The 22,398-nt window shown below is 54.4% G+C and overlaps 10 protein-coding genes across 10 annotated transcripts in view; 4 read left to right on the plus strand and 6 right to left on the minus strand.

Annotated features, from left to right (window-relative positions):
• Positions 1-510: 510 nt before the first annotated feature.
• BU26DRAFT_530383 (uncharacterized protein) lies at positions 511-1,380 on the plus strand (the record flags this gene model as incomplete). The annotated part of the gene is made up of 2 exons (XM_033830961.1): positions 511-571; positions 620-1,380. The coding sequence occupies 2 exons, from the start codon at positions 511-513 to the stop codon at positions 1,378-1,380; spliced, it is 822 nt and encodes a 273-aa protein (XP_033684739.1).
• A 126-nt stretch (positions 1,381-1,506) lies between these two features.
• BU26DRAFT_288910 (uracil phosphoribosyltransferase) lies at positions 1,507-3,917 on the minus strand. Its single transcript, XM_033821604.1, has one exon. It carries the CDS (start codon positions 3,625-3,627, stop codon positions 1,633-1,635), a length of 1,995 nt encoding a protein of 664 aa, XP_033684740.1. The 5' UTR covers positions 3,628-3,917; the 3' UTR covers positions 1,507-1,632.
• A 252-nt stretch (positions 3,918-4,169) lies between these two features.
• On the minus strand, positions 4,170-5,696 carry BU26DRAFT_563631 (cytochrome P450; the record flags this gene model as incomplete). Its single annotated transcript, XM_033833190.1, has 3 exons — positions 4,170-4,858; positions 4,917-5,589; positions 5,643-5,696. 3 exons carry the CDS (start codon positions 5,694-5,696, stop codon positions 4,170-4,172), a joined length of 1,416 nt encoding a protein of 471 aa, XP_033684741.1.
• On the minus strand, positions 5,643-10,761 carry BU26DRAFT_288907 (uncharacterized protein). The gene is made up of 4 exons (XM_033821603.1): positions 6,136-10,761; positions 6,063-6,077; positions 5,850-5,954; positions 5,643-5,793 (listed from the first exon to the last, which is right to left on the minus strand). Exons 1-3 carry the CDS (start codon positions 10,557-10,559, stop codon positions 5,879-5,881), a joined length of 4,515 nt encoding a protein of 1,504 aa, XP_033684742.1. The 5' UTR covers positions 10,560-10,761; the 3' UTR covers positions 5,643-5,793; positions 5,850-5,878.
• Positions 10,762-12,115: 1,354 nt separating this feature from the next.
• On the plus strand, positions 12,116-12,935 carry BU26DRAFT_518297 (uncharacterized protein). Its single transcript, XM_033828775.1, has one exon. It carries the CDS (start codon positions 12,152-12,154, stop codon positions 12,686-12,688), a length of 537 nt encoding a protein of 178 aa, XP_033684743.1. The 5' UTR covers positions 12,116-12,151; the 3' UTR covers positions 12,689-12,935.
• A 925-nt stretch (positions 12,936-13,860) lies between these two features.
• BU26DRAFT_384854 (uncharacterized protein) lies at positions 13,861-14,636 on the plus strand (the record flags this gene model as incomplete). Its single annotated transcript, XM_033822618.1, has 2 exons — positions 13,861-14,077; positions 14,131-14,636. Coding segments are annotated over 2 exons (723 nt in total), but the record flags the coding sequence as incomplete, so codon positions are not given.
• Positions 14,637-14,906: 270 nt separating this feature from the next.
• On the minus strand, positions 14,907-16,936 carry BU26DRAFT_518299 (uncharacterized protein). The gene has a single exon (XM_033828776.1). It carries the CDS (start codon positions 16,624-16,626, stop codon positions 15,076-15,078), a length of 1,551 nt encoding a protein of 516 aa, XP_033684745.1. The 5' UTR covers positions 16,627-16,936; the 3' UTR covers positions 14,907-15,075.
• A 592-nt stretch (positions 16,937-17,528) lies between these two features.
• On the minus strand, positions 17,529-18,641 carry BU26DRAFT_518300 (uncharacterized protein). The gene is made up of 2 exons (XM_033828777.1): positions 17,798-18,641; positions 17,529-17,749 (listed from the first exon to the last, which is right to left on the minus strand). Exon 1 carries the CDS (start codon positions 18,175-18,177, stop codon positions 17,983-17,985), a length of 195 nt encoding a protein of 64 aa, XP_033684746.1. The 5' UTR covers positions 18,178-18,641; the 3' UTR covers positions 17,529-17,749; positions 17,798-17,982.
• A 67-nt stretch (positions 18,642-18,708) lies between these two features.
• Positions 18,709-20,595, minus strand: BU26DRAFT_539871 (kinase-like protein; the record flags this gene model as incomplete). Its single annotated transcript, XM_033831527.1, has 4 exons — positions 18,709-18,920; positions 19,016-19,733; positions 19,783-20,358; positions 20,389-20,595. 4 exons carry the CDS (start codon positions 20,593-20,595, stop codon positions 18,709-18,711), a joined length of 1,713 nt encoding a protein of 570 aa, XP_033684747.1.
• Positions 20,596-20,904: 309 nt separating this feature from the next.
• Positions 20,905-22,398, plus strand: part of BU26DRAFT_504187 (uncharacterized protein) — a gene marked incomplete at both ends in the record, with an annotated part of 3,064 nt that continues 1,570 nt past the window's right edge. The window contains one exon of the mRNA XM_033826753.1: positions 20,905-22,192. Within this exon, the coding sequence (XP_033684748.1) occupies positions 20,905-22,192 (1,288 nt within the window). The remainder of the gene's footprint in view (positions 22,193-22,398) is intronic.

The following is a 22,398-nucleotide window of genomic DNA, read 5'->3' on the forward strand; positions in this document are numbered from 1 at the left end:
TTCCTGAGGTTCCCTCGAAGTTGGGCTTCCTACCTACTCCAACCCTCTTAGCTTTCTTCCATGCGTATAGGTTGACTTTAGCACATTGGTATTGTAGCGCACCTTTTCCGAACCTACCAACGGAGGCCGCCATCGACAGGACGCGTTTTCCGCATTCCCTGCCTAGAGACGGTGCACCGAACGAAGAAAGCGAAAGCATCTGGGCATCCGCTCTGGAAGTCTCGCTTATCTTCTTCACTCCGCCGCGTCTTTTAAGCCATGCCAAGGGTGCTCTTAAGCAACGTCCAGTTACAGCCGTTTGCGCAGCAGAGTCCTCGCATGGACTTTCCCCTTTTGGCGTAATGCTGCTGCAAGGTGTGGCCCTATGGAATGCCTATCTCGACTTCATTATTCGACACATCGCGGGCTATTGATAAGCCCTAGCCGAGATGGACGACGAGTAAAGCCTTAAAGAGACGACTGACTTAGAGATGCCGCATTGGTTTGTGCACCCTCATTAACGTCTCAAACATGTCCGAAACCGTGTATGCAAAGCAAGGCTTCAACGATGTGAACCGCTATAAGCATCAAGGTACCTAGAAGTTGCATCTTTGAAGTCTTTACTTGCTAATACTCCCAGCGACATATGATGTCGAAACTATCCACGCAATTGTGAACAACACCCCGGTCCTCCATGTATCGTTTGTTCCAGATCCAGCGATCCCAGCTCCCGTCGTCTTGCCCATGATTGGCCAGCTAGGTCTATATCCAGGCGACGAGTCCAAGGGCGAGCTCGACTGGAAATGCTATCTCCACGGCTACGTCAGCTCCCGGCTCATGAAGCTCGCAGACGACGCAGTAAAGCGAGGCGAAGAGGGACTACCGCTGTGTGTGGCCGCTACGAAAGTCGACGGCTTCGTTCTCACGCTTACGCCAAATTCACACAACTACAACTATCGGTCCGCGGTTCTGCATGGTTTCGGCACCGTCGTTGAAGATGTTGAGGAAAAGATCTGGGCGATGAAGCTCATCACCAACTCAGTAGTCCCAAATCGGTACGACAACACGCGGGTTCCGCCTGACGGTGCAGAGATGCAGTCTACCCGCATCCTGAAGTTGAAGATATCCGGTGCGAGTGGCAAGGTTAGGGAAGGCGTGCCGGAGGATGAGCGGAAGGATATGAAGAGGGAAGACGTTCTCGACTCGGTGTGGACGGGAGTCATTCCGGTCTACGAGAAACTAGGAGAACCACAAGCCGGACCTTACAATCGCGTCAAGGAGATACCGGAGCATGTGCGACGGTTTGTTGATGAGGAGAATGAGAAGAGGGAGCAATATGCGTTCAATGCAGCGGGCAAGCCTGCTCCTTTGAAGCGGCCGAAGAAGAACGATGAGAACTAGCGAGCAGAGTATATCGGGTGAGTAAGCCACCCTTTCTATTGCGCAGGTCACTTCTTATCAGTTTCGTAGCGCCGTTAATTCGACGATTGGGATGATGGACCGAGAATCTGGTGATTGTGCTTGCATATACGGAGTCTCTTTTACAAAGGTTGTATAAACTGTCAGAGCGTCCTAACATTCTGTTTGCAATCTATTGTAGGCCACTTCCGCCCCTGAGTCACCCGCCCTCGAGGTCGCCTCTTTCTCATCCGCCTAATCTAGATGCGTTGTGTTGAATAGGCGATGGCCCGTATCGGTGTTTCCTCTACCAGTGTACTTGTTCTCAGAAAGACGCAGTGCGATCAGACTCAGCTTTTTGTCCTTCTTTAGTAGAGATCCGAAGCTCGCTTCAGAGAGTACAGCCCCCGCTTGGACGACGCCGGCGACGACAATGATTTGGATATGAGGGTGTGTCTTGCGGACGTGCCGAACGAACTCGACGACGGATTTCCCGCTGTTGACGACGGAATCAACGAGAATAATATTACGTTTGCCGATCATGTGTTCGGCTTCGAGATCTTCCGGCTCCTTGGCGTGGACGAAACTCGCGGTCTTCATTGCTGCGCTCACCCCGAATGCCATGGGCTCACCGCCGCGCATGAGTGGAACTATCAGTGTTTGGCTTTCTGCTCGCAGTCGGTATCCATCTGCGATCTTCCCTTGAACGTGCGGAATGGGTTGCTGCTCGACACCCAGCACGTACGCCAGGAGTTCTGTCGCTAGGTAGAATCCCACACGCTCATGAGCTTTCCTGAGATCGTGTCCACCACTTCTCGCATCCCGCATAGGTGACATGAGGAGTTTGGCTGCGTTTCTGTCCGTGGCGTGAAGGTAGGGTTCGTGGTGTCGAAGAATCCAATTGACTTCCATCTTTCCTAGCTCGAACTTTGGGAGACGTGTCAGGTCCAAGCGCGGCGTCTCACTCTGAGGGAGTATGATTTGCTCAGCATAGAGGCCATCTTCAACGGCTTGTCCGAGACTGTCCTCCATGGATTTACTTCTCTCAGCTTCCTTCCCGACGACTATGAAAGCGTGGTCCGCCTTCTTGAGCATCTCCATATCCAGCGGGCTATCGCCGAACGCGAATACGCGAAGACGTCGAGCTAGAAGTTTGTCGACCAAGGTGCCTTTGAGCGTGCCCGTAACGACAAAGCCGTCGGACAAGCGTTCTCCTGCCACCATACGCACATTAGGCATCACCTCCCTCTTCAGTACCATTTCCCACACGGATCTCAAACCACACGTCAAGACGATGACGCCCACATGATCCCTCTTCTTGGCCTCCTTCAAGAGCTCTACGAACTCCGGATACATTTGAACTTGCGAAGCGACCTCCACGCAGATGCTTTCGAAGTGGTCCGCTTCCTCTTCGTAGAGCAACGTCGCCTGACGGAACGAAAAATACGAGTACCCCGCGCCCGTAAACAGTGTCTTCAACGGGTTACCTCCCTCTCTTCCTTTCTTCGCTCGGACAGCCTTCCAGAATAGGGCTCCGGTGTCCTGGGGAGCGAGGGTCCTGTCAGCATCTAGCACAAGCACGGATTCCATCTTTGGATGGTCTGCAATAAGGTAGTCGATGATTGCCTGCGCTGCAACCGTGTTTCGCACCTCGTTATGGTGTTGGAAGTCGCGCACCATGGCAGTGACTTTGCCGAGCATCGCCTGGCTACCCGGGCGCTCGGAAACGACCGAGAACAGGATCCTCTTTTGGCGGCAAATGTCCCTTAACTGGCTTGCGTCTTCGTCTTGCCACTTTGCTAGATGAGCGATAGATGTGTCCGTGCGCCTCTTCCTCGCGTCATCTTTCCGCCTCTTCGCAATGACCTCCGCGTCGACTCGCAGGTACAAGATATGCGTATACGTCGCCCAATCCGCCTCGGTGCCGATCGTCTGTCCTTTGCCGTCGTCCTCCGTCTCCCAGAACATGAAGTGGCCGGCGACGACTCCGACCTTTCCATTGTTTGCGCACTCCTCTCCGATGAGCTTGATAGCACGTTCGCGGTATTGGCTTTGCTTGTCGGCAGAGAGTTGCTTGAAGTCGTCAAGACCTCTAGGAAGGAGTTCTGCGAGCACGGAAGAGCCGTCGTAATAGGCAAAGGCGGCTTGGCCGAGCTCCTTCTTGAGGTACTCGAGCATGTACGTCTTTCCAGAGCCTGAGATGCCGTAGATCCCAATCACCGTGGGCCGCTCGTTGCTTTCGGTCGTCATCCTGAGTTCTGCGCTTGCTCGATGGGCAACTGAGGGGAAGAATCGGTCGGGTTATATGCTCTTGTAACGGGTAGCTTGGGTGTGGTCCAACGCAAAGCAGCCAGGCGTACAAAGAAAACAGGAAATTGACTGTCAGAAAGTGTACACTCATGATGCTTCTAGAAGTAGACTGTTGCTCGTTGTCTTCCGGCCTTTTCACCTTCTCGAAGGATCCAGTCCTTCAATTGGGCGGTCTAGGTGCGGGCTTGGGCTACAGGAACAAGCGGCGACGTTGACCGCCCCAGCGCATGCTACGGTGAGTGAGCGGGCCCAGAAAGTTACGATTCAGCATTTACGTTTGACCTTTCGTCGCTTCCTGTGCCCACAGCGGCTCTCTGATACGAAACATAAATCAAGCCCTATTCAGGCTCCTGCACTAGATTAGAGAAGGTTGGCGAGGAGCGAGCATTTGCGAGTCGACCATGAGGTAATTACGCCTGTATCCAATGGGCGACGTACTATAGATCGGGTTGAATTCCTTCTCAGACGAATCCAGTATAATCTCACCCCTTTCCAGTCATCTCTCTCGCCCGCAGTACTAGATGTGGCCCGTTGTGGCTAGTGCTGAAGTGATCGTAGAGTTGAAACTCACCCCGCCGGGCGCGGACACCGCCCTTCTTTGCCGACCCGCCGCCAACGTCTCCCTGCTCCCGGGGCGCGTGCTCGAAGTCGAAGTGCAAGAGGACCTTGGCCATGACGAGGCTAGATTCCATGTACGCCATGGCTTTGCCCGCACAGCCGCGCGAACCACTGGAGAATGGCGTGAACGCCCGGTGCATAGTCTTCATTGCCAGCTTAGCATCTTCGGAAGTGTTCGCTGTCTCGTTCCAAAGCCATCGCTCTGGTTTGAAGGCGAATGGGTCGGGAAAGTACTTGGCGCTGTGGTGGATCGAGTAGATGTTCACTCCGACAAAGGTTCCTTTAGGAATAACGTGGCCGTCGATGGCCAAGGGCTCAGGGTCCGTTGATAGAAGCTCTCGCCATAGCGTGCCTAGCACTGGCGGTGAAAAGCGCAGGGCCTCGTCGAAACAGGCGCGGAGATAGCGACAGTTTGAAAGTGCTGGGCCGGTATGGATCTCTACATCGTTCTTGAAGGTCGAGCGAACCTCTTCAGCTACCCGTCTGTAGCAGTCTGGGTAGCGGGAGAGATAGAAGAGGAGTGCACAGAGAGCTGTGGTTGTAGTATCGCCGCCTACATTCGCTTGTTAGTCTCCTTACAAGAGGCCGACTTATTAAGAGATTATACGTACCTGCTGGGAAGAAGAACATCACTTCCTCGGTGAATTCCTCGATCGTGGTAGCCTTGCCAGTCGTAGGGTTCTTCGAATCAAGCATCAGCGAAAAGAAATCCTCGCGCGAATGAATGCCTCTCTCCATCCGCCTACTGATGAGCCCGTCGACCATGGCGTTGAACTTATCACCCCGCGCTATCAAGAAGATTAGAAGCGGAATGTATAGACCGAGCCACTTCACCGTTGGCGCCTGGATGTGAGTGTTGTTCCGCACATGGGCAACCTCCAACCAGCGAATCATCCATCGATACTGGGGATCGGTCTGGAGTTTCAGTGACTCGCCAAATCTCAAGTCGGCAACGACATCGAAGCCAAAGCGATTGCAGTACGTTGTCATGTTGGTCGATTCTTCTCGCTTTCTCGAATGGGCAAGTTGCGTGATCAGAGTGTCGATGTGCCGGATCATAATGGGCTCGAAGCCGCGCATTGATCTCTCTGAGACGCATCTCCCAATGATCTTGCGCTTGTGCCTATGCACATTCTTGTCCAAGACATTGAAAATATTATGGTGCTCGCTCGTCTGCGAGACGATAGTTGTGTGGTTTTCCAAGTCGCTCATTATGATAGATGTTGTGCAATGACGTGACGGTGTTGAAGACGAGTTTATTCGGTCCATGCCGCATAACTTCGCCTGCCGTGACCGGTTAGTTATGGGGAAAGTAGGATCGTTGATCCTTAGCTCACCATATTTCTGATGGTCTGCGTAGGTGATGAGATGTAGGCGTAGACGCAGTGCATAGTAGGCACCGTACCATTCCGTGAGCTTCGCAAGTAATGGACCTGGATACTTGTGCAGTGGGTGCATAAGAAGGCGGTAGCTCCACACCACGATGCACTCAACTGAAAGTTAGCCGATGACGCTTCAGGCGATGTGCGTAGTGGTCAACTTACTCGTAGGACGGCCGCGAGAGCTACTCAGCTCACGGCGAAGATGCAAAAGTTCCAGGCGTCCATACCGTGCTAATTCGCTTATGAAAGGTGAAGTGCAGTTGCAGTCTGCGGGGATATAAGAAGTCAGTCAAAGCGGCGCAGTGCGGCGAGACTCTGACGCCAATCTCGAAAGCCAATGTGCCCCGAACTAGGTTCCACAAATGGTAAACTTACTCGGCTAAAATTATACTGTAACGACTAGTGGTCGGTAAACTGAAGCTGCATGGTAGATGAGTGGATACATTACACACTGTCCGTCTCCCGCTCAAAAGCTTCATAGTTCTCCTTCGCTGCGTTGATGCCCGCTTCATTGACAACCTCGTTCACCAGCTCGCTCTGCAAATTCTTAAGCCGCTCTTCTGCACCCTCCTCATCGCCCCCCCTGGGTAGACTTTCTTCGTCCTTAGACGACTCCATCGTAAGATCAAGCAGCGAGTCGCCGAGTGACCTCAGGCGCTCCGCAGTCCGCTCATCAATGATCTCAGAAAAATCTATCGAAGAGCTATTATCCCCATCCACTGCGTCACGGTCGTCGCCGTCTCCGAGTTCTGAGCTCGCGACCGTCCATACGCGGGACGCGACATCGTCTTCCGGGCTGCGTGCTCTCGACCGTCTACTTGCATTGTCTGCAAATTCTGAAGAGAGGAATTGCTCGAACGGCTGAAATCCCTCAAATTGTGGCATCTGAGCCATAAAGAGACGCGCAAGGCGTTCACGCCGATATCCTTCGTATAGCGTCCATTCGGTCATGAGCTTCGGAAGCCAGGTCGTAAAGAACTTGGAGCGTTTCTTTCCGGTTGTCATTTTGGTGAGGACTGTACCAATACCTCTAGTGAGGCTAGGCCATATCTTGGGAACGAGGACGCGGGGGTCTATTGCGGAGTGGTCTTTTGTCGGTATCTTTCTCGCTCTCTTGTAGAGTCGCTGGAGATGAAGAGCATGATGAATGGCTAGGGTGACTAGCGTATCGCGATCGAAGCGGCCAAAAAGTCGCTTTTGTGTCCGATGGAGCCAACTTAGAATAGCCTTAGCGATCTCGTCTAGCTTGAGAGTTGCACATATGAGCGCTGCTGCCATCGCAAAGCGCATTGCCAATGTCCAGTCTCTCTTTCGCGCGAACAGCCAATCATGCACCTTATCAATCTCCTCGCCGATCTTGGTGCGCTTGAGAACCGAGTCCACAAGCGTGCCAATCGCAAGGACTTCGCCAGCTAACAGACTAGTTTTGTGTTCGGCGCCGCGGATCCGCTTTTGGAGACTGAACTGCCGATGCAGGATATGCCTGCCTTCACGACTGTGTCTCTGCAACAACAGAAGGAATGCTTGACTATAGGCAAGCGTTCGAGCTGTTGAGGAAGTCTCGCCCAGGTCCTGGGTAATTGCGGAAACGGCATGTCGCACGAGCTGGTTGCCCTCCAGGTGCCTCTGCTGTATGAATTCGAATCCAGCAGCGGTAAGTGCGGAGGCGTTGGCTATAGCTTTCCATTTCGCAGACTGGCCACCTCGGTTCTCGAAGATCCAGCTACAGATGTCTGCTGCATTCGGGAATTTTCCGTGGCCTGCAGACAGTGATGCGAGTCGAAGGGCTGATGAGAAGGTCGTGGACTGATTCCCATACAGCTGCTTCTTGGATTCTAGAGCGTTCTGAAGTAATTGAAAGCCGTGCTCGAAACTCTCGGTGCTGGACGTGAACATTGTACCAAGCACCTCGGAGCTTTCAATCACTTCCGCAGACACGAGTCCGAATACCTCTGCCCGCAGATCAAGGATTGATTGATGGATAGCCACGGCCGCTTCGAAGTTGTTGTTCATGAAATAAGCTTGACCTAGCTGGAAGCCGCTTGCAAGAGATTCTTGGTCTTTCTCTCCGAGGATTTCTTTTCGATGGTTCCAGACTTCTACTAGAACGGTCTCTGCTGTTGGAAGCCGTTTCAAATCCAAGCAGAGTGCACCATACTTATGCCCGTTGGTCAATGTGAGGACTGAATCTATGCCAAGGAATTTCTTTTCGCCCACGAAGACGGAGTCGTAAACATCGGCGGCATCCGCTTTCTTGTCTTGCTTGAGCAGAAGCGGTCCCAACTTCTCGGCGATATGCGTCAAGTCTTCGGTGATGTTTTCGTGAGTAATGGGACGACTTGCTATGAGGGCGGAAGACATTCGCCTCTCTGCGTCGTACTCCTCTTCCAGTTCTAGCAAGATGTCGGAAAGCTGATCGGTTACCTTGACGGTGCGGGAGTGACTCCGACCAAATTTCTCTGAGAGCCCTTGGAGCGCGATGGTGAACATATCCCGTGCTTCGGAATTTCTGTTCAGGCCGCGTAGAGCTGTTGCCAGACATTCGGCACTATCGAGAGTGAAATCGTGGTTCTTGGAGGGTGTTGAAGGCTCTCCTAATTTTGACATAATTTCCCAGACAGACCTGGCTAGCGGCTCGCATTCTCTGTAGTTCCCTTGATCACTATAGACCATTGCAAGCTCATGGGCACACCGTAGTGCTAGGGAATGCGCATCTTCTAGATCTATGGCGCAAGCCCGGTGGATTGGGATGAGTATCTTGCTGGCATCCGAAATTTTCCCTAGACACCTGAGCGCTCGTCCCAGATTCACACCAGTGTCGAGGGTGATTTTGACGTCATCCGTACCGTGAACCTTGGTGCTTCTGTCGTAAACCGTTCCAAGAACGTCCGCTGCGACGTCGAATCGGTTATGTCCGAGCAGAGCATGGCCATACTCCTGCCCGGTTCGTAATGCAAGGCCGACTTGAGAAGGTATGGCACCCTGCTGGCGTAGAATGCTTTTTCGCAAGTCCCATAGAGGTTTGTACATCTTGGAAGCCTCTCGCCATTCCTCCCGTCGACAATAGATACGGGCAAGGTAGTGTTTGGTGAGCTGGGTTTGTTTCGGATTCTCTCCCAATTGCTGGTTGAGTACATCCCTGAGAACACGCACCGCGCTTGCATATTTGCCCAGCTCCCCAAAGATAACACCAGTCTTGAACTTGATCTCCATAATTTGGGCATTATCCACCTCATCGTTGGCTTTTGAAAGATTATATGCGTCTTTGAAGAGGGACGCCGCTTCGCTATATTTCTTGAGTCTGATGAGGTTGTTGCCCATCTTGATCAACTTATGTATTTTCCTAGGCACTGGCTCGTCCTCGCAAATAGATGAAATGCTGCTAGATACGGAAGGGGCTTGGGAAGACAGGATAGAAACTTGCGAGAATGGCGAGTGAAACCGGTATGGCATGTTTATTGCGTTTGGTGGCGGCTCGAAGCTGATGTTCCCTCCATCATCAGACAATGCTGAGGAGGCAATCCAATCTTCAATTCGAGAATCATCGAGTGAAGATTCATCCGGGGATGTCGGAAGATCTATGCGAACTCGGCGATCCTTGTGAGAGGCTCGTCGAAGATCACGTATCGTCTCGTTATCGTCATTGTCGCCATGACTTACAAGAATTGGTGTCAAGAGTGCCTCAGGACCCGGACTCATCGGGAGAGTTGGTGTTGCAGGCCCTTCCACATGTTCAATCGCGGAGAGACGCTCTGCTGTAGGAGTAGCTGTGCCCGAAGAACTGGAGTCTGAACCATCCGTGTCAACCAAGGCAGATTCTTGGAGCGCTCTGATATGGCCCGCTAAAGGAGCCCCGGTTTGTGAGTCTGAGTCTGAGTCTGACTCAGTATCGGAATCGGATTCGGAACCTGAAGAATGGGATTCTGGCTGGCGTGCGCTATCCTGTTCGCTGTCTTTCGATGGAGCTGTATTGCTTGGGTGGTCCCCGGCTGGCGTTGTTACAGCAATGTGTCCATTTCTGTCCGAGGTTGATGCAGTCGAATGCGGAGTTTCGCCCTGGTTGTCACCATCTCCAGGTTGTGCTTCACTAACAGTAGTCCATTTCTCGAGTAGCATTTCCACGTCCTCAGTGGCAGATCCAGTAATCGACCGCTGAGCTGCCGAGAGTGTCCACACGCTCTTTGCGGTTGTCGTAGATTGAGCATAGCTCATGCTTCCCGGCGCGCTCAGCCCCACAACTTCAGAAAGCCAGGCCGAAATTCTGGCAAATTTGACGCCATCTGTAGAGCTCGCATACACTTGTTCTTCAATGAGCAGCAAGTCGGCCAAGCATGCTCGTTCGCCAACGACAAGTTCACTCGCAACATAAAGCGCGCTCCGGAGTTGCGGTGAAGTCTGCTCCCCACTCGTTCCCGTACTCGATGATGTTGGTAGTTCACGACCGAGCTGGATGATGGAGACCATGAGATGGATAGTCGATTTGAGGGAGTCCAGCTGTCCCTTCAGCAGGCGCATGTCATCTTTCTTGAAGTGGAATTTCAGCCTCTCGCCGAGCGGAGGATGCAGGAGCGGGTCGCCATCCGCGGAGCGCAGAGGCGCGGTGAGGTCCTCGATGCCATCGAAGACCTGAGAGCATTGCGAGAGCAGGTTGTAGATAGTGCGGGTGGCGTCGGCGGAGTAGATGCTCTTGCTTGTACGCAAGGCGCGTTTGAGCTCCTTGAGTACGGATTGAAGGAGTGTGAGCTGTGTCGCGATGTCTCTCACATCGCGCGACGCGTGCCGGATGGAGTGATAGATGCCGAAGAGCGCCTTGGAGAGTGCGGCGCCGGTCGCGGCGACCCCTGCGATGGCTAAGCCTAATTCGGCCGACATATCGACAAGCGCTTTGGCATGGCCCGACGCAACGCGGGAATGTTGAACAACGCGCAACCAACACTCTTTGAATAGAGAAAAGGGAGGATGATTGGGGATGTGATACAGCTGGGCGGGGGTAAACTAGGCATCATCGGCGTCAGAAGCTGAATTTCAAATTCAGCCTTGTTCAGCCCACCATCAAGGCCTGGAGGCCGCCCCTTCGCTTAGTCCGGAGCCGGATTGGACGTCAAGAGCATGGCACGAACCTCAGGCATACAACGAAAAGAGCCTGGTAAGGTGACAGCCTCGTATCAGCTGAATAATGCTTGAGACGAACCTGCAGCCCACTCTTAGCGAATGCCTTCTCCGCCGGTTCTCCACTCCCCAGCCAATCTTCCTCCAGATAAAGAGCACATATCACAGCACAGGAAGCTTACACTAGACTGTTAGGAAGCTATTCAGCCGCAACCTATTCCACACGGCTCAAGCCGGATTTGGCGCTATAGAAGAGCAATTCCTCGTTTAGGACTCCCAGGAAGAGTTGGAGAAGTACGGTGATTGTACGGACGGAGTCATGGGCGTACATAGGCAAGAGGCTGGGTGATCTAGGTGGGCAATGGAGAATCGTAGTGGAAGTTCAGCATGGAATCATCCACATACTGACCGGGAGCCTGGCTGGATACCAAGGTACCTACCTAGGTACGCAAGCTACGCCGTATCGCCGCGTTTCTTCGCCGCGCCTTTTGAAACGCTCTACCGCGACCATTTCCTCTCTCCGGTCGTTTGGTGGCTGCTCTATTCCGAACATCGCCATGCGTCTCTGCCACTTCCTCCAATGAACCCTCATTATCTTCAGCTCTATCCTGGCTCGACCCTACCGGAACGACCAACAGTCAACCACCCATCCATCGCCCCTTCACCGGCGCAGCACCACTGAGGCCGAAGTAATACCGGGAATGTTCTGGGTCGAACTGTTTGTTGGCGTGTCTTTCGCCGAGCACTGCACAGAAATGAGCCCTAACATGCGCCTACAGTTGCATCACGAGATATGCCACCCTGTCAGGATCGCTCAACTAGCCAAAGAAGTTGATCATGCCTTCGCGTATGCGATTCGAGCGAATGCGGGAGTGTGGGCGATATACCGTGCGGTAGACAATGAAAGTCTGGATCCTGGGAAGTTTATGGTAATTGACGCGAATAGCATAGAAACACAAGCTAAGACCCACGTCTCCATAATCCACAAGGGGGATAGTACGACTGTTCACATGGTACGTGAGGCAATGTAGTCGTGGGATCTGCTTTTACTTATTTTCAATTGGAAGAGATGTTGATTGAAATAACTTTTAGTCCGCTCTGCTTTAGACTTTGCACAATATTCCCAGCGCTATTGCGTTATCCTGTAGTGCGTTCTAGAAGATTTTCATTAGAAATCAATATTCAGCCGAGGACACCATGGAGAGAGAACTGCAATTAGAAATCAATACTGATAGTCGTGTCGTTCGTACGCCAACAAAGTAGAGACTATAACTACTGGCTCTAGGTCTTTTCCCACGTTACCTACTATCTGCCCCGCAGCTCTTACTCGATACGTTATTCTGTCAGGAGCCGCTATGGAAATTCAACGATCCGATCCCCAGTCGCAATCGCCCACCACGACGCGCAGCCAAACCCTTCCCAGCCCCGAGAGCCTCCTCGCTACAGCAAAATCCTATCTCAATGTCTTCACAACCCTGAACGCGTCCACCATCGCCCACATCCAAACCTCGGACTACACACACGAGTTCGCGCCCCAATCCACCAACCCCCCTGGGCTTCTCTCTCGCGCCGAGTTCGCAGATTTCGTCTCGCATCTTCGGAGTGTCATTCACGATTTCAAGGTCACAGCTCGGGAAATATGGCCGAATCCGAGCTTAAGGCAGGTGGTGATCCGCGCGGATAGCGCGCCTGCGTTTCGGGATGAGGTGAAGGATGGCGAGGACGAGGATGAATGGACGTACAGGGGCGAGTACATTTCTATCCTGACTTTCGATCAGAAGAGGGAAAAGGTGAGCAGGGCTCTGGAATTTGTAGATAGCAAGGGGACGGATAGGGTGAAGGCGCTTATAGCGCGGGCCTGGGCGAAGAAAGAGAGCCTTGAGAGGAAATAGCGGATGTACTGTCTAGATGCTTAATTGTCGGTTCCCTCGTGGTTGGCAATACGGAATAAGGTAACTGCCTACCTCGGGAGAGCCCTCGTGGGTGGTGCCGGCAGCGAAAGTAATCCGTCGACCGTCGCTACTGAATTTGTCAGCTTGGGTTACTTCCCAGTGGGAGTGCGATTAAAGTTAAGCACTTGCCGGCGATATATCCTTCGACCCCGAAGAAGACAGAAGCTATACACTTCTCCGAAGCCCCTTAGGGACAGTGCCACCAATAGGCCACGGTGACATGGAGAAACGTCCGGCCAGCAATGCGAATAGCTGTTCATTTGTCACGACAGTGCTTTGATCTCCGCTGAAGCGCTCCAACGATTAGCAACGGTTTTCACCAAGCGCCCTAATAGTGACGGGTTGAAGTTCCAAATAAGTCGGATGGTCTCGATTGAAGATGGTGAGTATGACCTCGATCGCTGTTGCCAAATTCGTCTCAAGAGCACGTGATGACGCGAATACGGGGACGCCTATTGGACGCGCGGTCCTCCTCTCACCTTCACCAATCTCTGATCGGACGAGGGATCACATACTTCCATCCCACCACTCGTTTGCTCGAGAGGGTTTCCTCAGCTCCTGCCTCTACAAACCCTCGACCCAGGACAATGTCAGACAGCGCACCGGCCGACTACATCATGGACGGTGAGATCAACGAGCAGCCGCGACCACCGACTCCAATTACAGGCGGAGAGCTAGTCGTGCTCTCCAAGCGCAGCGACCTCACAATTTCCGTGTACAGCCCCAAAGACAGCCAAGGACAGCGCGCTCTCACCAAGTTCGCAGTCCAGAAAGATGCGCTGACAGCATTCTCGGAGTACTTCACCGCCAGCCTCCGCTTCAATAGCGCTCTCCATGCCGGCGACTCTCACCACGTTGAGCTGAAAGATGACGACATCGGCGCCATGCGCGTGTGGTTCGTCTACATGCACGCCGCATATAAGAGCGAAGCAGCAGCAGACAGTGAGACGGATGAGCGCCCCGCAAAACGCATCAAAATGGCTGCAGACGAGAACGCGGTCGAGGAAGCGATCTTCCACCGCGACGGCGTCTTCGACACGGACATCGAACGCATCTGGCATATCATCAACGCCGCGGACAAGTACCTGCTTGACGCCACCATCCTGCAGGGCTTCTTCGACCAATGGTACCGCAAGAACGTCGACATGGCCCAGATGGAAGCCGACTTCGCACGCCAGCTCGCACTCCCGTGCTACATGTTCGACCACGCGCAGGGCTTCGCTGAAGTGACCAAGTGGCTCGCATACAACTTCGCCGGCCACATCACGGAGAAGCGTCCCAAGAGCTTCAGATGGCAGCACATGCGTTTCTCGCCGCCAGACTTCGTCCGTAAGTCCCCTCTTACACCTTTGTCGAGCGAAGAACTGACCCTCGCCCCCAAGGACCAATGAACCACGCCCGCGGCGCACTGAAAACCTGCCTGCACAAGGGCATCTGGGACGAGATCGGCGCGCTGCTCGCACGCGGCGACTACGCCTGCACCTGCCGCCACTGGGCCACGACAGCCGGCCACTACTTCGCCGCACTGGTCAAAACGGACGCCTACCCGCTCGAGAAGACGTTCTCCCGGAACTCCGTCGTCGCCGTCCTCAAGTACCTCAACGCCTTTGTCATGCCCGGCACGACCACGCCCCTCTGCCGCATCTGCGACGTCCAGTGGAACGAGGTGGTCAAGCAGGCATGTGCGAACACGCTCCGCTATTTCGACGGCCTGTGCATTGATTGCATGGATCGGAGCAGGGCGAAGCGGGACGACACGGATGTGGATTACTGGCGGCAGCTGGAGAGCGTTGACGGGCGCTGGGATGCGAACTGTCGGGTGCGCCATGATGAGCCGACGTGGTATGTGAGCTGGTGCGGGCGCGATGAGCATCGGCAGAAGCTGTTAGATCGGCATCGCGATCGGAATCTGGGGCTGTGGCCTTCGCTCTCGCGGAGGAGCCTCAGGCTGCTGCACTAGGCATGCCAGCGCCATGACGGCGTGCAGGAGGGCGATGAGTAATCGCGATGTGTTTTCGACCATGGATATAAGGGAATGGTCTGAGACTGTGTCGTACGTATATGGAAGCGGATCTGAAACGAAAATCGAGTGTATTCCCGCTAAGCGAAAGGGTGGGTATCCAGCAGCGAAAGCGTCGTCTAGTAAAAATACAGCGCCCCATAACATGCAAAGGGGGTATCTAGCGAATGTGCGTGCAGTCCTCTAACGTCGCAAAACACCAAACCGCGCTCTTATTCTAACCAAAATCTTCCCAACACAAACTGAAAACGCCAAAGAAAACGATTGCGTATGTCTTCCTCTCTGCCGAAAACAAGAAAAAACCTTCTTACACTCTCACCCCCTCCTTCTCCTCAGCACGCTCCAACTCCGCCCTCCACTCCGCCAACCCAACCCTCCTCCCCACCTCCCTGCTAAGCACCCCAGCAAACCATTTCTGCACATCGAGCCCGATACCCCTGGACAGCGCAGCCATGCGATTCAAGTTCCGCGCCCCGTCATCCCCGTACGCAGCATAGCTCAGCGGCACGCCCTGCTTGATAAACTCCCTGCGGCGGTACTGATTCGCGCCCGCGCAGTCGAACGGCGAGGCACCCAGGACCAGCGAGAGCAGCGTGATGGCCAGGGACCAGAGGTCTGTTTCCGGCGAGGGAGAGATGGGGGCTGCGGATTTCGAGAGCAGCGTCGGGTCGAGGAAGTCCCAGGTTCCGCCGCCGAGGGGGGTTTTGGGTTTGCAGGAGGAGGGGGATGGGGAGGGTAGGGAGGGCAGGAGCGCGGAGGAGAAGTCGGAGTAGACGGTGTGCGGGGCCGGGGATGCTGATGTGGATGGTGATGGGAAGGAGGAAGGGGCGGAGACGAGGATGTTGGAGGGTTTGATGTCGGCGTGCGTGCAGCCTTTGTCTTGTATCCACGCCAGGCCGTCCAGGAGATGCGCTGCAATGACGGGGAATACTTCCGCTAGCCTATTCACCCGCGCGGGCTCAGGGAGCGCGTTTAGTTCTTTTTGCACCCAGCCTTCCAGCGTGCCATCCATGGCTTTGAGAACCAGCGCTTCGGTCCTGGTGTCCTGGCCGTAGAACGATACCACGTATTGCTCCGCATCGGGGAACCTGACGATATGCGAGAGGATACGGGATTCCTCTCCGAGCACTTGCTTCGCGGAGCGCGAGGCGGATACTTTGATCGCATAAGCCGGTGGGACTTGCGGCAGCTTCTCCTTTGAAAGACTCGAGGCGCGTGAATGCACCGGCGTGATTGGGGGTGTCATTTCTGCTCCGGGCGCGGCTATCGAAGGCACCTGGTCAACAGGGTTCGGCAGACATGGCTTCGCTAAATAGACATCGCTCCACAGCCCACTTCCGAGGCATGTCTTCTTCCCCTTCTCGTCGACCTCGATCTCGTACTCCGATAGCCAGTATGGAAACTTTCTCGGTTGCGTACTCCCAGGCTTCTCACTCTCATCAATAGTGTCGCGTCGCGATCGTGCTCTTGTGGAGGACGTCGAGTCGCCACGCCGTAAGCTAGACAGCGAGCTAGCGATGCTGGATGCAGAGTGCGATTTCGAATGCGTAGTCCCCGTAGGCGTAGGCGGTGGTGTAACGGCCCCGCTATCATGGAGAAGCGGTGGGCCGGATGAGCCCATAGTGTACGAGCGCTGCCTGGTCGGCGAGTCTGGTGGCGTAGATGATGTCCTCAGCGGCTCAGGCGGCGAGTGCCTCTGACCCGGTACAGAGAGACTAAATCCCTCCTCTTCCCTTGTGGGTGTCTGCAAGTGTATCTGCGGCCTGTCCTTGCTCAATGTCGAGGTATCAGATCCGGATTCCGGGTCGGCAGCGGCGGAGTGGCGAGGAGGAAATACGAAGCGTGGCAACGCCGCCATGGTGCCTCCGTGTGCGTATGCGGTGGCCGTTAGTATATAAGCGTCTGATTGCTTCGGCCCGGCGAGTAGATCTTGACAGATAACCGTGAAGTGTGACAAGCGCTGGCTGGCTGGCGAAACCCTTCAAGCGCGCACACAGGTAACGTATGAAAGATAGACCCCGGAACCCAGAAAAACTATGCGTAACCTCTTTTTGCACAAGAAGTAGAGCGGCTTCCGAACGTTGATGAGATGAAACGATGCAAAAGATAAGAAAGACAGAAAGAAAATTCTCGAAGAACCGTAGACAAGAAGCAGAAAAAGTGCAGCTGTACCGTAGTCGAAGCAAATCGCAACCGAGAATTCAAGAACCGCTCAAGGAACCCGACGAAAGGAAAAAGAAACCAGGGTATATGCTACAAAATATTCGTACAACTCGTCGCGCTCTCAGTAAAAATCCATAGCGGTCGCGAGATAGCAAAAGCGATGCCGGGTGTTGCGGAAGCAGCACCGCTGGTGGTGTGTGTGATGCAGATGAAGTCACAGAAAAAAGGCCTCTTCTTCGTCGGGCCACCCTGCTAAATAATAAAGGGCTCAAGCTTCCGTCGGATTCGATCGCGGATACGCACGGATTTCGGGATGAACCCAAGTCGTCGCGATAGCGGCAAATAGTCGGTCGGTATCGCCAGATCTTCGTCTTGCAAATAGCCAGTCGAGCCAGTCGATAACCGGCGATAGCCAACTCGGACGAAAGCGAAATGAGCATTCGCAAATTCCGACATGAGCGACATCGAGGAATTCCGGGATCTCTCACACTCGGTAGCCGGGCCGCGCGCATGCGGCATCAATCGCTTTAAAGCGCTAGCCTTGCCAACGTGGGGGTTTTGATTGGACCGCGTTGAATCGTGCCCCTGGACGCATGTCGATGTCAAAACTGTGTTGTCCCATGGGAGGTTTTGTGACACGGTTAGCTGTCCTCCTAAATAATATCCGGTTGGCTTCAACGCCTCCATTTCCGGAGGCGGTTGCGTTCAAAAACGGAGGCCAGCAAGCTTGAGATATCTTGGCATCGGAAGAACTTAGATCCGTGCTCAGCTTGTAATCATTACATAACGCTAGTCCACACCGAAGGCGGAGGAGCAAAGTGAGAATACGCCATTTCAAGTGTGTTTCTTTCTCTAATACCAGCAAGGCAAATTTCCCTCTTATGCTGCAGTAGCAACGCATTCGATAATGACACCAACGATGACGATAGCGACGACCACGCAACGTGGCAAGCGGAAACGCTCTCTGCCCCCGTGGCAGACCGCTCTCCCTTCCTTCCGGCCGAAAACCCCTTTCAGTCGCGCAGTACAGCGGTTACGATACCAAAACATGCTATAGTGCTGATAGCAGCGGCGACAGCAGCAAGGAAAGCAGTGGTTGCGGACGCCGTCTTGCAAGCAACAAGCGACCAAAGTCAGTCCAAGCCTCTGTCGCTCGCCCAACCGCGGCAGTGCGGACGGAGACGACGAAGACGACGAAGACGACGAATACAAGGTGGAGCAGATCCCCTGCGCCTGGACGTGACATGAGAATGTAGGAGCAGCAGCGGCCCGTACGTTTCGAGGATGATGGCTCGTCGTGGAGGCGGCCCCTCAGAGCATGTAAACTAAGCAAGAGTCAAGAGCTTGTCCCAGCTGAACGTCGAATCGGCTTGAGAGATGTGCCGACACTGTGTGCCAAGACTATCGTCGTGCCGCATCTACGCCTAAATCAACCTCAAGTTTTGATTAGAACGTCGTGATTCATCTCTGCCATGGCAAAGCTCGACCAACACAGGTGTCAAACTACCTTCCTGTCCAAATTCTGAAAGCCACAATCCTGCCGCGTCCGTCGCCAACCACTTCACTCTGCTATCCTAGTCAACGACGACCGCGGAGATACAAAATTGGTTACTAGTTTTGGATCTTTCTACAGCCTCCCCCTTTGGACAGCCAACTAGATCTTCGCCGAGGAGAAAGGCAGCATATGAAAGTTAACAAGAGATCTACCAAGTAGGGCAATATACTGTTCGTGCTCTTCAACCCTCCCAAGAACCTCAGTCTTCCGTAGTAGCACAGCTTATGCCAGTATGCAAATCCAGATCCAATTGCCCACTTGAACGAGTGGAAAAACGGCTCTCTCTGCTATGCTGTTTGGCACCGCCAGGTTTCCCGATTGAATCCCGGTTGCTGGTATGTGGTGGTAAGGACAGGACATGCTGGACATCCTCCGGAAATCTAGAGTTCTTTGGAGCCAGAGATATTGGACTTGATCTTGCGACTGTGGACCTACTGCGAAACACCAGAGAGCTTGACCGCAGCTTCAAGCAGCTTCAATCGTTGACTTATGTCATACAAGATAACGGGAGGTTAGAGGTAACGGCGACCTTTCCTGATCCGGTTATTCGTAGCCTTCAAGCTCCTCGCGGTTTGGGCTTTTGGGGCTGCCGAGATGGGAGACGCTGAAGTCAGAGTACTGGCAAATGCCAGATCGCTAAAGAGAGGTGGGACCTGATCCAGGGTGGTGCTGAGCCCCACTCCATCAAAGCACTGAACGAGCATTTGAGCCGCAGAAGCACGGTCTTCGGGGTTGACGATAGCCATTTGCCGAATCTTGGTGACGGCTTGCTCATTCGAGGCGGCGAGGATCGTCTTGCGGATATCGCCAACGGTCTTGAAAAGCTGGCACGCTTGACGGAACGCCCTCAAGTCAAGGACCCATAACATCGTAACAAAAAGCGACCAAACATCCACTTTATAGGTTTGCTTCTCTTCTCCCAAGATCTCTGGGGCTAAGTAGATGTAGGTGCCAGCAAAGGTCTTGGCGTTGATACCAGTGTTGCAGAGGCCGAAATCTCCCAGTTGGAATTGGTGTTGGCCGTCTGGTTGCGTCACGTAGAGGATGTTCTCCGGCTTCACGTCGCGATGAATGATGTCGTTGACCGCAAGGCAATCTAACGCTTGGAGCATGTGGTGAAAAACGGTATCAGCAACTAGGGGGGCTCCCTTCTCTACTAGGGATACCAAGGTCCCTTGCTTCAGACCCATGAATATCTCTATGCGGGGTACGTCTCCCTGTGATGCGATGTAATCAAGGATGTGTGGCTGGGTTTGTCAGTCATCTGCACAGGAGCCTCGAGGCGAGCTCACTTACATGATCGATTCTGGCGAGAGTTTCTACCTCACGCTTCAGTGCCTGAGCTACATATTCCCTCCAGGTGTCTCGTTCCAGTTTTGTTGCTATCCGAGGTTCCTCCACCACCTTGACGGCCATAAGCCTGCCGGAATCCGCATCGATGGCCTTGTATACCATGCCGTACTGCCCGGCTCCTAGCCTGGGGCCTATCGTCGCGTACCTGATCTTCAGCTGCCTGGATCCGGGAGTGTGAATCCTAGTCTCTCGTCGAGACGGCAGGACGGTATCCGCCTCATCAGCGACGGTCCGGGCGAGGCGGGAGTGCTCCTCGTAGCCGCCGCCGTTGCATTCCCGATTCCGTACCATCTCCATGGTCACATCGGGATCCTGCCGCCACACCAACTGGAATTGAACGAGGTCGCGCCCGCTGCCGCCCATCCCGATTATGGTGTTCGAACCGTCCTGCACGACGACTTTGCGCAGACGTCCATACTCGAAAGGGGTCGCGTTGACCCCAAAGACCTGGGTGGTCTGACCGTGGGACCGGTCGTAGAGCATCACGACGTTGGTTGCTAAGTCGATCTCGAATGAGCACTAGATCTTCGCGATGCTGGAGCCTTCCACATAGAGGTCGGCAGCATCGCCGCGGCCAAGTGTTGCGAGGGTGTTCTTACCCGCCTTCGAGCGGATGTGGCCGATGTCGAGAACGAGCGTGCCATTGCTCCGCTTTGAGACGAAAGCCTCGTTCTCCTGGCGTGCGAGCACGAGCCTGGCCCGCTCATTTTTGGGTTTAAGGCAGAAGAGGGCGAGGGGATGAGGGCTCAGCCGCATGTTAGATCGCTGAACGAGAACAGGACGTCGGAGCAAAGAAGATGAAGAGAAGTTAGGAGACAATCAAATTCCAGTACGACAGGGGAAAGGTGCTTGGAAACATCTACGAAGGACTTCCTCTTGAAAATGGCTGCCTTGTGTTTATGGGGCGCGAGCGACCATGGTAACATAACACAGCAGTATTGGCTGAGCGTTGAGCCACCAGTCTCAGTATCCAATAACTGAAGGCATGTATAGTGCCCGAAGCGCAGGGCCAATGGATCGCGGAATGCGACACATTGATGGGACCGATTCCTGAATGCATGGTCGATGCCGCAGCCACAGGCGCGTAAGATCACTTGTGACTCATCCGTGCTGTCCACGGGTCGCTCCGGCGCTAACCCTGGAACAAACACGGCGACGTCCGCCAAGGAAGAGTCACCTCGGCCCTCTCACACTGTTCCTCACTCCTCCACCTCCTCCACCTCCTCCACCTCCTCCACACATCGTTCTCCACTGCCGGAAGATCATCCCGCCATGAATCCTAGCGCTCTTCGAGGAGATGGACTGTTCAGAGCCCACAGAGCTCTAGCAGCGCTGGAAGATGATCCGCAGCGACTGGAGCGTGCGAGACTGCGGTTCAGCGACTCTCCACCATCGTACAGATCTCACAACTCACACAATTCAACACTATCTCAGAGCCCCGACCCCCCCAACGAGGAACAACGACGTCGCGAGGAGCGAAAATGGCAGCTGATAGGAGAGCGGCATGCCTCGCACCCCTACGATCAATTTGAAGCGCAAAGGAGCGAGGAGCAAGCATGGCTCTACGAAGCTGAACGAAACGGGATCCGCTCTCAACCCGTCCATGTGGACTTCTACAGACTCGCGTACGATACTGTCAGGAAGCGCTGGGAAGAGCAGGGCATCTGGAGTGACAAGTGGAACGATATGGCCGACGGGGTGTGGAAGCATGAGCAACCGCTCGAGTCTGAGCCGGAGATGGACACGGACACTGCAGAGGCGCGCAATCCCCCATCTCTTTTCTTCGGTCTTCCGCAGGAGCCGAAGCCGCCACGGGTCAAGAGCGATGAGGAGCAGCGACAGTTCGCGGAGCGACGAGCCAAGCAGGAACGCCACCGTGAGGCTTCGCGGCCATTCCATCAATTTGTCTACCAGTTATCAACAGAGCGCGAACGAATTCAAGAGGAATCCGGGGGCGGAGCCGCCGTCCTCCCTGCCCCCACCGACATAAACACAATGGCCTACGCACGTGTCAGGGACACCTGGATCAAACGCAAGATTTGGAACAACGACTGGGGTACGCTGCCTGGAATGTCCTGGAAGCATGAGGATCCCCTTCCGGCCGACGTAGCTAACGCGGCTGACGAGCCGGCTCCCGTTGACGCGAGTCCTCCCGAGAACGGTAGTTATGAGGCTGAATCTCCTCTCAGACTCATTACAGGAAGTCTAGTAACAGATTTTACGAAGAGCGGCATTTTCGCAAGACGTGCTCCCGCCAAACTAAACCATGTAGGATCCAGCGTTTCCAATGCATCGTGGCAGGGGCCACCGGCGGACGTTGTATCACCCGGCCTGGAGAGCCGCGACCCCGGGCGTTCGCCCCTTCTCACGGCGGAGCAGCCGACCCGAGCGGGGCGCTCGAAGTCGTCCCGCAAAGATGGGCAGACCTACGCATTGGATAGCACATCGCTGGGCCCCGTGCATCAATCGAGGGTGTCCAAGACCTCCACCAGCAAGCATCCCAGACCTCGGCAGCGGCCTCGCGCTCCGGAAGATGCTGACGATGCACCGTCCTCGCTC

The sequence above is a fragment of the Trematosphaeria pertusa genome, assembly GCF_010094035.1.
Source record: "Trematosphaeria pertusa strain CBS 122368 unplaced genomic scaffold BU26scaffold_6, whole genome shotgun sequence".
Classification (NCBI taxonomy): Eukaryota; Fungi; Ascomycota; class Dothideomycetes; order Pleosporales; family Trematosphaeriaceae; genus Trematosphaeria; species Trematosphaeria pertusa.

Excerpts from the sequence above, each read along its gene's own strand:
- BU26DRAFT_288910 (XM_033821604.1), bottom strand. The coding sequence starts at position 3,627 with ATGACGACCGAAAGCAACGAGCGGCCCACGGTGATTGGGATCTACGGC.
- BU26DRAFT_288907 (XM_033821603.1), bottom strand. The coding sequence starts at position 10,559 with ATGTCGGCCGAATTAGGCTTAGCCATCGCAGGGGTCGCCGCGACCGGC.
- BU26DRAFT_518297 (XM_033828775.1), top strand. The coding sequence starts at position 12,152 with ATGGAAATTCAACGATCCGATCCCCAGTCGCAATCGCCCACCACGACG.
- BU26DRAFT_518299 (XM_033828776.1), bottom strand. The coding sequence starts at position 16,626 with ATGGCGGCGTTGCCACGCTTCGTATTTCCTCCTCGCCACTCCGCCGCT.
- BU26DRAFT_518300 (XM_033828777.1), bottom strand. The coding sequence starts at position 18,177 with ATGTCACGTCCAGGCGCAGGGGATCTGCTCCACCTTGTATTCGTCGTC.